The sequence below is a fragment of the Benincasa hispida genome, chromosome 7 (genome assembly GCF_009727055.1).
Source record: "Benincasa hispida cultivar B227 chromosome 7, ASM972705v1, whole genome shotgun sequence".
In the NCBI taxonomy this organism is placed as follows: Eukaryota; Viridiplantae; Streptophyta; class Magnoliopsida; order Cucurbitales; family Cucurbitaceae; genus Benincasa; species Benincasa hispida.
Genome location: NC_052355.1, coordinates 12,643,272 through 12,656,986, shown reverse-complemented (window position 1 = coordinate 12,656,986; position 13,715 = coordinate 12,643,272). Strand labels below are relative to the sequence as shown.

At 34.1% G+C, this 13,715-nt stretch overlaps 1 protein-coding gene across 1 annotated transcript; it reads left to right on the top strand.

The window, feature by feature from the left end:
• Nucleotides 1-2,385: 2,385 nt before the first annotated feature.
• Nucleotides 2,386-9,547, top strand: LOC120080985. The gene is made up of 8 exons (XM_039035665.1): nt 2,386-2,704; nt 2,863-2,977; nt 3,170-3,260; nt 3,412-3,960; nt 4,010-4,079; nt 4,440-4,496; nt 4,735-4,791; nt 9,486-9,547. Exons 1-8 carry the CDS (start codon nt 2,386-2,388, stop codon nt 9,545-9,547), a joined length of 1,320 nt encoding a protein of 439 aa, XP_038891593.1.
• Nucleotides 9,548-13,715: the final 4,168 nt, after the last annotated feature.

The window sequence follows — 13,715 nt, the reverse complement described above, 5'->3', positions numbered from 1 at the left end:
ATTATTGGGGGAAAATAATGATATATGCTTAAATTGAATGTTTAAATTTAGATTATATATGTCAATACTTTGATTTATATTTATTTCTTTCTACTAAAAAAAGTAATTAGCTTTTAGGCCAAAACTGAGTAATTTATCTTTTAAATCAAATTGTCATTCAAAACTAACCATAATAAACAATTTTAGTGATAAAGTTAAATTATTTTAATTAAAATTTGCTCACATTAGTGATTTAAATTAATTGACTTTTGACAAAAAAAAAAAAAAAAAAAAACAATTCCCCACGGGGATTGGGGCGGGGAATAGCATCCCCGACCCCGCCCTGTCCCGTGGACATCTCTATTGGTGCCTACTTGCATCTTCATCTCTCCAATCTCAAGCTACCGCGAGGATCTAATCCTATGAAAAGAAGAACAAACATGATTAGTGGCCTTAGAGTTAATAATCAGACGAATCGCCAAAGTGGTAGGTTTGAGTCGGCAATCTGGCCACTCGCACTCATGCAAATCAAAAGATCTCCTTCAAAGGTAGGAGTTCCCAACTCACTCAGGATTAAGGTCATGTTACCTATGGTCATCCTAGTGAAGTGAATTCTCTATCATGAACGGTGTTATATAACGAGACTATACACTTCGTGGTCCGGTCTTATACAAACTCCTTTGTATAGAACACCCCCGCTCGCATGTCTCCACATGAATGATCAGGATCAAACAATCTGTAGCACATCACAACATTTGTAACTATCTACAATGTGGGCCACATCTGTAGTGTCACCAGGATATGGTTTCCCTCCTATATCCATATACTACAGACCATTTTGGTTATGACTTAAGGCATGATCCACTTGTATGTCTCCACATACGTGCTTAAGTTCAAACGACAACCAGGGATCTTAGTTTATTGGTTTGTGGTAAAGAAAATAAAACATCTCATGTTTCATAGAAAACAGTGAAGAAAATTTTCATATTATTACATCACAAGCGTTTGTTCAATATAAGTGTTTATAAACTACAGGACCCAATGAGAGTTTAGGGCATCAATCCCAACATCTTCCCCTATCAATATGCCTGCAATCAAGCAATCAGCAAGTTTAGTTTATAACTAACTTTATCTTGTAATGGTTTGTTGGTATATGTTATAAATACCACTGATCAGAAAACAAAATAGAGTAGTTCTTAATTTCTATTTTTCTATAAACAAAACAAAGTTGTACTCAATCTTCAAGTGGAAATGAACGTGAAGGCATATTGGCCGAACCATATAATCCTGTGTATTTCTTCTTCTTCTCTTATCTTCTTCTTTCAATCGACATCAATCTTTCTACAAATCGCAAATATAAAATCTTGTTATCAAATCGTATCGAATTGCATAATCGAGTTCAATCGCACATCGATTTTTTCTATCGAGTCAGAGGTTTTTCGTCTTCGAGTTGCATCGAGTAAAGATTAAGACTCATCGACTAGAGTGGAGTATCGATCAGCACTCATCGTGTTCCATCGAACAAGAATAGAAACTCATCGAGGATAAAAGGACAATAGAGAGCTCATAAATCCCTTTTAAACCCGTCGACTCTACCACCTATATGAACAGCTCAAGAAAGGGAAGACATGAAACTTACAGCCTATAGAACTTTAGTTCTTAAATACAATCTTCAGATAGGTGATTGATCAAGACATGACCTACAAGATGTGGGTCAAGCTGGAAAGTCTCTTTGCAATCAAGGATCTCCCCAACAAGATGTACCTAAGGGAAAAGTTCTTCACTTTTAAGATGGATTCTGCTAAACCACTATCAGACAATCTGGATGAGTTTAAAAGGATATTTTATGAGTTCAAGAGCCTTGGCAAAAAGATTGGAGATAAGAATAAAACTCCTTGGTCAGCTTGATACTAAACCAGATCGAGCCCGGGAATCCCTCTCTTTGTCTTGTTGAACTCTCTACCTGTAGCCTACAAGGAGGTAAAGAATGCCTTGAAATATGACAGATAACCATTGATGCCATTATTTTAGCATTAAGAACTAGAGAGTTGGAGCTTCATTCAATCAACAAGGAACAGCTTGGTGTAGAAGGGCTATTTGTCAAGGAAAAGAACAAGCAGAATCAGTCTAAAGGGACTAAAGTCAGTCTGATGATGAGCATAAACCAAAAACCAAGTTGAGATGTAATTACTGCAAGAAGAAAGAACACTTAACGAGGGATTGCTACAGCTTAAAATGAAAAAATCAAGAAAAAGAGAAGGATCGGAAAGGAAAACAGCCAAAAGCTTTAGTGGTTGAAGGGTTCTACTTTTATTCTGATGTTTTAGCCTCTACTAGAAACAAAACTAACCAAATAAGTCCTCTTGGGAGCATGACTGGGTACTTGACTCTGGCTGTACCTATCATATGACACCCTTCAGACCTTGGTTTAATACCTACAAGGATGTGGATGGAGAATTTGTGTACATGGGAAACAATGAAGCCTGCAAAATCAAAGGGGTTAATTTAGTATCCTTAAAGCTAAAGTATGGATTAATCAAGCTTCTCAGAAATGTGAGACATGTACCTTTACTCAAGAGAAATTTGATATCTCTGGGTATACTTGACACCATTGGGTGTGAGTGCAGAGGAAAAGATGGAATCCTAGAGGTGATTAAGGATTCTAAGATGGTTGGTGAAAAGGTCAATGATCTCTATATAGTAAGAGGAGTAAAGATGATGACTAGTGCCTACACGGTTTCAACATAAGCTTGACAGAGGCAGACTTGTGGCACAAAAGACTATTCCATAGCAGTGAAAAAGGGATGCAAGCACTGTCTAAATAAGGTATACTTCCCAAAGGGATCAGTGAGCATCTTTCCTTCTGTGAACATTGTATTTTAGGGAAAGCAACCAGACAAAGTTTCACAAAATCTCAGCATACCACCAAAGGAACATTGGATTATGTTCATTCTGACCTATGGAGACCATCTTCTACACCACGCCTTAGTGGCTCAAGGTATTTTCTGACCTTTATAGATGATTTTTCTAGGAAGAGCTGGATATACTTTCTTAAAACTAAGGACCAAGTCTTTGGGAAGTTTAAAGAATGGAAAGCTATGATAGAAACTCAAACATCTAAAAGGTTAAAATACTTTAGAACCGACAATGGGCTTGAGTTTTGCAATGAATACTTTGATAAATACTGTAGTGATAATGGTATAAATAGTCATAAAACTGTGAGGTATACACCTCAACAGAATGGGCTTGCTGAGAGGATAAACAGAACTATAATGGAAAAGGTAAGATATTTTCTTTCTGATGCTATCCTAAGTGAAAACTATTGGGCAAAAGTTGTAGCCTACACATTGTATACCTTGAATAGGTGCCCTCACACATCTCTAAAGTTTTTTACCCCTGAGGAGAAGTGGGCTAATCATCCTCCTAATGTAGAAAACCTTAAGGTTTTTGGGTGTGGGGTTTGTTCACCAAAATAAGGGAAAGTTGAAAGCCAGAGCAGTTAAGTGCATGTTTGTAGGCTTCACAGAGGGTGTTAAAGGATATAAAATGTGGCATCCAGTAGAGAGGAAGTTTATAATTAGCAGAGACATCACTTTTAGAGAAGAGAAGATGTTTATGGAAAAGGAGAAAAGACTTGAGGATGAAGCTAAGTCATCTACCACAGGAATTAAGGTGGAGATACCTACTGAGCAACCAAAAAAATCTAACCTACCTAGTGACACAAGAGAATTTGAGGAAGATGAAGGGGAACAAGGGGAAATTGTAAATGAGCAGCCTGACTTGAGTCAGTATGTCTTAGCTAGGGATAGACAAACCATTACCACTCCAGTTAGATATACTGAAATGAACTATATGAATTTGGTTTTAAATGTTGTTGTGGCTCTTACTAACCAAGAACCAACAACCTTTGAAGAAGCAACAAGTTGTGTTGATGCAATGGATTGGATAGAAGCTATGAATGAGGAAATGCATTCACTAAAAGTGAATGATACCTAGTCTTTAGTTCCTCTGCCTAAGGGTTATAAACCAGTTGCCTCTAAATGGGTTTTCAAACTTAAGGAAGCTGCATCCTGTGATCAGAAACCTAGGTATAAGGCAAGGTTGGTTGCAAAGAGGTTTACACAAAGGGAAGGAATAGACTACTCTGAGATTTTCTCTCCAGTTGTCAAACAAACCTCTATAAGACTTCTCTTATCCTTCAACGCTCAAAATAACTTAGAATTGTATCAACTAGATGTGAAAACTTCATTCCTTCATGGACATCTAGAAGAGGCAATCTATATGACGCAACCTAAGGGATTTGAAGTTAAAGGAAAATAAAATCTTTATTGCTTACTCAACAAATCAATCTATGGGTTAAAACAATCACCTAGGTGCTGGTATAGAAGGTTCTGTGACTATATTCTAGCATTAGATTCAAAAGAAGTTCATTTGACATATGTGTTTTATATAAAATACAGGTTCCTACAAGGACAAGGTTTACCTTCTCATATATGTGAATGATATGTTATTAGCAGGTAGGTCAAGGAAGATCTTAACCCATGTTAAAGACCTCTTAAAAAGGGAGTGCCATCTATATGACGCAACCTAAGGGATTTGAAGTTAAAGGAAAATAAAATCTTTATTGCTTACTCAACAAATCAATCTATGGGTTAAAACAATCACCTAGGTGCTGGTATAGAAGGTTCAATGACTATATTTCTAGCATTGGATTCAAAAGAAGTTCATTTGACATATGTGTTTATATAAATACAGGTTCCTACAAGGACAAGGTTTACCTTCTCATATATGTGGATGATATGTTATTAGCAGGTAGGACAAGGAAGATCTAACCCATGTTAAAGACCTCTTAAAAAGGGAGTTTTATATGAAGGACTTAGGAGAAACAAGCAAGGTCCTATGAATTGAAATCCTAAGGAACATAAAGGAGTCTGTTTTAAGCATCAATCAGTTTAACTATTGTGAGAAGATCCTAAAAAGGTTCAATATGAGTGATGCTAAACTTTAAGCTTACCTATTTCTCAACACTTCAAGCTATCCTCAGCCAACTCTCCTAAAGATTTTGACCAAGAACATAAAAAACGGATGTCAGTTATACCCTATAGTCAGGCAGTCGGAAGCCTAATGTATTTAATGATTTCTACCAGACCTGATCTCTTATATTCAGCTAGCCTATGTCTAACCCAGGTAAGAGATACTAGGAGACTACTAAATGGATCCTAAGATACAAAGTTTGCTCTAAAAACTCAAGACTAGTCTACCAAAAATCAGCTGAACCAAACTTAGAACTATATGGATATGTGGATGCTGACTATGCTGGTAATTTGGACAAAAGGAGGTCCCTAACAAGCTACATATTACTTTATGGTCCTTCAGTTGGAAAGCAACACTACAACCTATAGCAGCTTTATCTACAATAGAAGCTGAGTATATGGCTTTAACATAAGCAATTAAAGAGACATTGTGGTTTAACGGATTGCTGAAAGACTTTGAAATAAATCAAACAGTGGTAAAACTCTACTGTGACAACCAAAGTGCTATCCATTTATCCTGAAATCCACAATACCACACTAGAACGAAACACATTGAGATAAAGTATCATTTCATCAGAGACAAAGTAGAGACAGGGGAAATAGAAATCTTAAAGGTTCACACATCAAAGAATGCAGCTGACATGTTGACAAAGGCTATTTCAAAACTTAAATTGGTCAAATTTCTAGAACATGTTGGTTTCGAACTTCCAGACACAGGGTAAACAAAATGGTCATAATCAGAAAGATCAGAAGATTGCAAGGCATTAGAGTTAAGGTGGAAAATTTGAAGAAATCATGACTCAAATATCTCAACAAGTTTATTTTATAACTAACTTTATCTTGTAACAGTCTGTTGGTATTGTTGGATCAATATGGCCACCCTAGAGGGGGGTGAATAGGGTTTAATTAAACTTTTTTTCTAAATTAACCCAATTAAACTAATTAATACACGTTTTATAAATAATAAGAAAAATTCAATTTATGCAACAAATAAGATGACAAAAATGTGATAATTTAATTCTATCAAATTTTAGCAAATAAATAAGAACAAACTAAAACATACAATAAATTGCTTAAATTAATTGCAAAAATAAAAAGGAAAGAGTTAGAGAATAAGACACCGTAATTTTTATAGTGGTTCGGTCAAACTCGACCTACTCCACTCCCCAAGCGTCTCTTGAAAATTTGAATAAAATCTTTCCAACTCTTTCCACGGATTAGAGCCCAATCGTTACACCACCGCTCCTTTTACGGGTTCAAGAGCAAATCCGATCCTTTTCACGGTTTAGGATCAAACCGTTACAAATGTTGAAATTTTTGAAGAACACAATACAACTCTCAATATAGTGGATTTACAAGTTTAAGCACTCAACAAGTTTCTCCTCACAATACAATAACACTTCTCAAGAATAAGATGAAAAGAAAAAAAAATTGGGAACCTAGAGAGAGCAACAATAGAATTTTGAGTTTTGGAGGATTGTGAAATATAAAATTTGTTAGTTTAAAATTTGGAGAGGAAGATGGTTTATATAGAGATGGAAAAATTTTTGGAAACCACAATTACTTTGGATCATTGGATTTTGGAAAAGAAAAATCAATGGTGGAGATTTTAAGCTAAACTAGTCGTTAGATACAAACAAAATATAATATTAAATTATTTTTCTTTTGAAATTCATTTTCTTTTTAAAATTAATCCAAAAAAAAAAAAAAGTATACCATGTGTCAAAAACTAGCCGTTAGAGACAAACATAAACTAATATTAAATTCATTTTCCTTTTAATTCATTTTCTTTTCCAATTCATTCTCTTTAAAGTCAATCCAAAAATAAAAAAACATACCATGTGTAAAAAAACTAGTCATTAGACACAAACATAAAATAATATTAAATTTCTTTTCCTTTTAAATTTCTTTTTAATTTCAATTTTTTTATTTTATTTTAAATCAATCCAAAAATAAAAAGTCCATCATATGTTAATCTCTTAATGATCCACCATTCAACCAATATGCTGCCACATGTCTATATGCAAATGGTCTGGTTATGCCACGTCATCCACCACGGTATTTTCTCTATAGACCTGTTTCGGTCATATCGTCTTCGTTTTAGCTCCGATTTGAGTGATTCAAGAGATGTTGGAATCGTTGTTCCGAGCTCTACGCTATAGATATATTAAAACACTAAAATTTTCAGTAATTAAGAATTGAGTTTGTTATCATCAAAACATTGATTAATTAATTAATTTGAGATTAAGGGCCAAAGAGCCAACAGGTATATATTATAAATACCACTGATTAGACAACAAAATAGAGTAGTTCATAATTTCTATTTTTCTGTAAACAAAACAAAGCTGTACGCAATCTTCAAGTGGAAAAGAACGTGAATCTTTCCACTAGACGTAGGAATATTGGCCGAACCATATAATCTTGTGTATTTCTTCTTCTTCTCTTTGTCTTCTTCTTTCAATCAACATCAATCTTTCTGCAAATCGTAAAAATACAATCTTGTTATCAAATCATATAGAATTCCAAAGTATCAAGTTCAATCGCGCATCGATTTTTTCTATCGAGTCAGAGGTTTTTCGTCTTCAAGTTGCACCGAGTAAAGATTAAGACTTGTCAAGTAGAGTCGAGTATCGATCAGCACTCATCGTGTTCCATCGAGTGAGAATAGAAACTCATCAAGGATATAAGGAAATTTCCATCGAATATCAAGTAGAAACTTATCAAGCATCGAGTATCTAGCATCGAGGATTTGACAGAGTCTTTCTCAGCTATTTCTTCATCATCTCAGTGTTGATCTTGAGTAATTGGGCCTAGAGAAGATTGAATAACCTAACAAGCTTGAAGCCTCTCCTTTCTTCTCATCCTCTATTGGTTCTTTGTTTTGAGTTAAATAAAACTCATTTTTTTTCTGAAAAATAACATCCCTGTTAACAATACTCCTTCTGAATTTAAATCTCATAGTTTGAACCCTTTTGTGCCTTCAGAATAATCTAGGAACATGAATTTCAAAGCCCTTGGATCTAACTTTCCTTGTTTTGTATGTACAGAGGCCACATAACCAAATACTTTTAGATTAGAAAGGTCAGGCTTCTTACCACTCCATATTTCTTCAAGAGTTTTTAGATCAACAGTAGTGCATGGACTTCTATTAATAGTGTAGGTTGTTATGGCCACTACCTCTGCCCAAAAAGAATTAGGTAAATTGGCATCAGAAAGCATACATCTCACCCTTTTCATGATTGTTCTGTTCATTTGTTCAACTACTCCATTCTACTGTGGAGTATAAGAAGTAGTTTTGTGTCTGCTAAGTCCATTTTTTAAGCAAAACTTACTGAAAGGTTCCATACCATTATCAGTTCTAAGATGCTTCACATTCTTGTTTGTCTGATTTTCAACCCTCATTTTCCAGTCCCTAAATTTTTTAAATGTCTGATCCTTAGACTTAAGGATAAATGTCCATACTTTCCTTGATTAATCATTAATAAGTAATAAAAAGTATCTTGAACCACTTAATGATGGAGTTCTAGAGGGACCTCACAAGTTAGGATGAATATATCCCAAGATATCCTTAGTAGTGTGCTCTCCTCTTGTGAATTTTAGTCTCTTTGATTTTCCATACACAGTGTTCACAAAAAGAAAGTTGTTTTGTGCCTCTAGACTTGATAATCCCTTGTTTTAGAAGTTCTTTCAGACCACCTTCACTAATATGAGACAGTCTTTTATGCCACAGTTCAAGTTCTTCATCTTTTCCATTTTCTGCTAGAAGCGCATGTCCTTTTATCGTTCCATTCTTGACAATATACAGCTCATTAAGCTTTTGAGCTTCAAAGAATATTTTTGAATAATTTAGGACCTTGAGAGATCCTTCACTCACTGTGATTCTACAACCTACATCATCAAGCATCCATACCAAGATAAAATTTCTTCGAATTTCAAGGACATGGCTCACATTATTTGGAAAAACCTCTCTATTGTCTTCTAATTTCAGCATAGTAGACCCTATTCTCACAACCTTGCACCCATGATTATTTCCCATAAACATTGAGCCTCCATCCCATTGTTAGAATATAAACCACTTATTACTTGAAGTCATATGAAAGGTACAATCTGAGTCAATGATCCAGTCTTCCTTATCCTTAGTGTTTACTCTCATGGCCTTATCATTAGTTGCAATTTGAGTTTCAAAATATACATATGCTTCATCTCCAATAGAGAAGTCTACTTTTCCATGTTTCTTTGACTTATTAAAGTCTTTATAATCTCTTTTCTTCCTCTCTAGACAATTCCTCTTTGTATGCCCTTCTTTGTGACAACGATAGCATTTAAACACTGGTTTTTGTTTGTGAAACCTTTTTCCCATAGTGAACTTGTTCTTTTTGAAGTGATTCCCCTTTCCCTTAGAAAACAAAGTTTCACCATTTCTAGAACTCTTGGACTCTGACTTGAGTTCACGTTCCTTGCATCTTATTGCAGCTATCACTGCTTCAGTTGTAATGTTATCTCTTCCATATTTAAGTGCAATTTTTACTTCCTAGAGACGTCTCCCCTTCCATGCTCCTTGGGCTTCATGAAGTCTTTTCTATAGGTATTCTTCCTTCTCTCAGGGTAGTTTCTCTTGAAATGACCTTCCTTTTGACAAAAGAAGCATTTCAATGCAGACTTATCCTTCTGAGACCTATGTCCTTTTTGAAAACCTTAGTTTCCTTTCTTTGAAAATGGTTTCCCTTCTGTAAACAAGAACTTAGCATCCCCACTGCTGTTAGAATTAGTCTTCAGCTCCAATTCTTTACTCTTCAAAGTTGTGATCACATTGTCAACTGAAATAGAGTCCCTATCATATTTCAAAGTTGTCTTCACATCTTTATAGCTTTCATGGAGAGAGTTTATTAGAATGGCTGCCACATTATCTTCTCCCAGCTTGTCCCCTATTTAAGCAAACTCATTTGTGAGTTTCTTGAACTCATCAAGTTTTACATCTAAGGTATTCAAAAAACTCATTTTGAAAGATAACGATTTCTCTCACACATATATCTTGTTAGGCACATCTTTCTTCATATAAAGCTTCTTTAACTTCTCTCGTACCTCATAGGTTGTATCTTCGTTGATGACTTACCTTAGAATATTATCTGAAATATTCAGAAGCAGTGCTCTATAGGCCACTTGCTCCATGTTCTATCTTTCTTACTCAATGAGAGTTTCAGGCAATGATATAGGATCATCAAGAGCCTTTAATGCCTTTTTGTTATGACAAAAAAGGTTGAATTCTCTTCATCCACATTTGGAAGTCCCCATTTCCAGTGAATTTCTCCACCTCATGTCGAGCTACTGCCACCTCGGACTTTCTTGATGTTCTTGACAGGTTCTTGGAGCTTTATTGGAGATTTATTGGAGCTTTCTAAGAAGTCTAACTCTAATACCAGTTGTAAAACAAAATGGGCCTTTTATCTTATTTTTTGAAGATTACAAGAAGCCCAAACAAGTTTTCTCTCTCTGTGGCCAACAAAGAAAAGAGTTATTACTATGTTTGAAGGATATTAAGTCATGTCGCATACTTTGAAAAAAAGAGATAAGTAAAAGAAAAACAAAATTTTGATGTCTTTCTTCAGCAAACAATCGAAGTATTCATCAACTTGCAGGGTTCTTATTTTCTCTCTAACCTTCTTGAAGTTCTGTGCATATTAGAGACTAAAGAAACAAATTTGAAGCATGCAACACAAGAAATGGATAAGGAAGAAGAAGATCAACACAATGGTTATAGTGGTTCGATCCTTTGGAGATCTACATCCACTTTCTCATGGTATGAATTTTTCATTTCAAAATTTAAAATTCATTTTTTATTTTTGATTTGTATTGATTCACTCATACATTAGCTCTCTCACACTTAGAAACCTATATATATATTGTTAGATCAAAATAGTAACTATGAGAAGTTGAGCTTGTTTGTTTCAGTTAGTTAACTGAAACTAACTGACTTTTTTGTTTCATGTATGTATAAGGTGAGCTGGAACAGAAGATATTTAGCTGACGCTTTGAAGTTTAAAGGTAATTGTTTAGCTCAGTTTATTTTACATGTACGCTCTGTTTAAAGGTAAATTGTAAGATAATAAAACCTACACATAAAATCTAGAGCCCCCTTTTGTGGGTATAGGAGAAGGACCCCACACATCAGAATGCACAAGATCAAACGGTGTAGAAAAGAAAGAAACACTTCTATTAAAAGGTAAGACTGAAAATTTTGTTAGTTTACAACCACAAAAATCAAAGATATTATGACTGTCTAAATGTTCTAAAGCTCCTGTAGACACCAAAAACTATAATCAAGATACAAAAATATGAGCTAAACGAGAATGTCATGAATAAAAAATGGAGGATGAGTGACTCAAGTGAAAAGATGACGGATCCACACTAGAAGCTACAACATCATTTAATACTTTGAGTTGATTTAGAACACAGAGTCCCCCTATCTTACGGTCTGTCTGAATCATCTTCTGAGATCGTGGGTCTGTATACAAGTAGAAGAAGAAAAAGAGAGCAAGTATCAAGAACCACGTAATTGACTAATAGATACAAGGTTTAAAGTAAGGCTAGGAATATAATAGACATCAAAGAGAGACACAAGAGACGTAACGATTGAACGAACACCAAATGAAATTCTCAAACCAAAAAGTAATCAATCAATGGAAATGTAAAAGTGGGCCCCAATTGATTACTTTTGTTGTTGTTTATCTACTTTCCGTAATTGTAATGAGATATGGGCCTACCTTGAAATTTGTAATCAAATCATGTAATATAATTGAGGAATAAATTATGTTCAATCTAATTGCAGTTGAAAATTACATGGGACCCATTACTTTTACCATTATCGTTATTGTTATCGTTACAAATATTATTATCGTAATAGTATGAAAATTATGAATTTACCACATTTATTGTTACATTTACTATTACCGTTACTATTACTGTTGTCGTTATCGTTACCATTATCGTTAGGGTCAAATAGTGACGGCCAGTAACGGTAACGGTAACAGTAAAATATGACAAATTCATAATTCTAAGTAGATATGATAAAAAGTAATCTAGTTATGTTTACGATTCACTTATGAATAAAATCTCATTTCGATTATACTAATTTTTATTATAGTTTCGTAAACATAACGAGAATCTCAATTCATGTTTGTAGAAAATTCAAGTTCGCCGAGAATTGAATTTCAATTCTTTACTCAGATACTGCCAAAAATTGTCGTCACTCACACCAAGTTGATTTCAAGTTGATTTCCAAATTTTTCTTCAATCTCATGTACAACCAAAGATTGCCTCCACACCAATCAATCGAATACAAAAACAATTAAATACCAAACTAAGTATCAAAACCCAAATCAATTACCAATATTGTAAATCAATTTGATCAAAGCCTGAACATCCCTCAAACTGTAGCTGTTGATTTCTACTCTGATATCATGAGAAACTCCAAGGAAAAATATAGTTTGGTTATCAATCAAAAGTACTCAATGATATACATACTAACGAGGTTTATAGGTAGGACAAACAATAATAAAATACGTTAACACTTCTAATATATATCATTTCAAAATTGAAAATTAAAAATAGTCTTGTCAAGTTTAAATGATCGAAGAGGTGAATGAACTTACCTTTAAAATAGATCGAATTAAAAGGCATTAAAGTTGAGTTTGAAAAAAGTATATAACAAAAATCAAAATAATTTATTTTTGAATGGAAGAAATAAATGATAGATTATTGTTGAGCTATATATAAAAATGCATGAACTTGTGGGGAATTAAAGAAGGGTTCAACTACCCATGTCTTGATTGAATTAATGAGATATTTCACCATTTTGGCTAAAAGAATTTCAAGCAAAGTTAGATCAAAGCTCTTCAAATGCTCATACCAACCCACCAAACATATCTTTTATTATAATTCAATGTAGGTCACATTCATACAACCTAGCATATAATTAATCTTCCCTCTACCCTCCGATGTGTCTGGTTTCTTCCATAATAATATATATTGCTTTGGATATGGAAAGGTTTTAACTTCTAAAAAAAACTTAACTTATGATTGTGAAACGCCCTCTCGACCAGCTTGAATCTATTTCGTCTTTAAATTAAATATTTTTTTGAAAAAAGTTAAGTCGTGTTAGTTTAATTGTATGGTAATTGTAATTGGTAGCATGAGCAACATTTTTATAGAATTGTAAATATAGCAAAATTTATCAATGATAGGTTCTGATCATAAGCTTCTATCAATAATATGATCTATCATTGATTAATTCTAAAAGTTGGATCTCGTTCGTTAGCCTTCCTTGGTTCGCTTGGTTGTCATCTGCTACTCGCTCAATCCTCGTCTTTTGAGTTTAGGTTTAGATTCTCTCATCTCTTTTCATGAGTTTATTTAAAGTAGAAGAAGAGGGAAGTGAGTTTTTTTTTATACTAAATGTACACTTATTTTGTGATTTTTTATATTGATTTCTAGTGGTTTTATGTTGTGGTTATTGTCATTTAATTAGCATCATTTCTTGAAGCCATGGATAACATAAGAGATACAAATTGCCTACTATCAATTTGGAAGATGATACTCACCCCATAATTAGCATTCATCATTTGGAAGATAATATAGAGCCTATTATTAGTACTCAATTTGATGAAGTTGAAGATCAAAATATAGAGCCTACTATCGATACTGTAT

What these genes read in the sequence shown, in the direction of transcription:
- LOC120080985 (XM_039035665.1), top strand. Translation starts at nt 2,386, where the DNA reads ATGACACCCTTCAGACCTTGGTTTAATACCTACAAGGATGTGGATGGA. An exon ending in CCACGCCTTAGTGGCTCAAG is followed by an intron (nt 2,978 to 3,169) that starts GTATTTTCTGAC and finishes TAAATACTGTAG; the next exon opens with TGATAATGGTATAAATAGTC. An exon ending in AGGAAATGCATTCACTAAAA is followed by an intron (nt 3,961 to 4,009) that starts GTGAATGATACC and finishes GTTATAAACCAG; the next exon opens with TTGCCTCTAAATGGGTTTTC.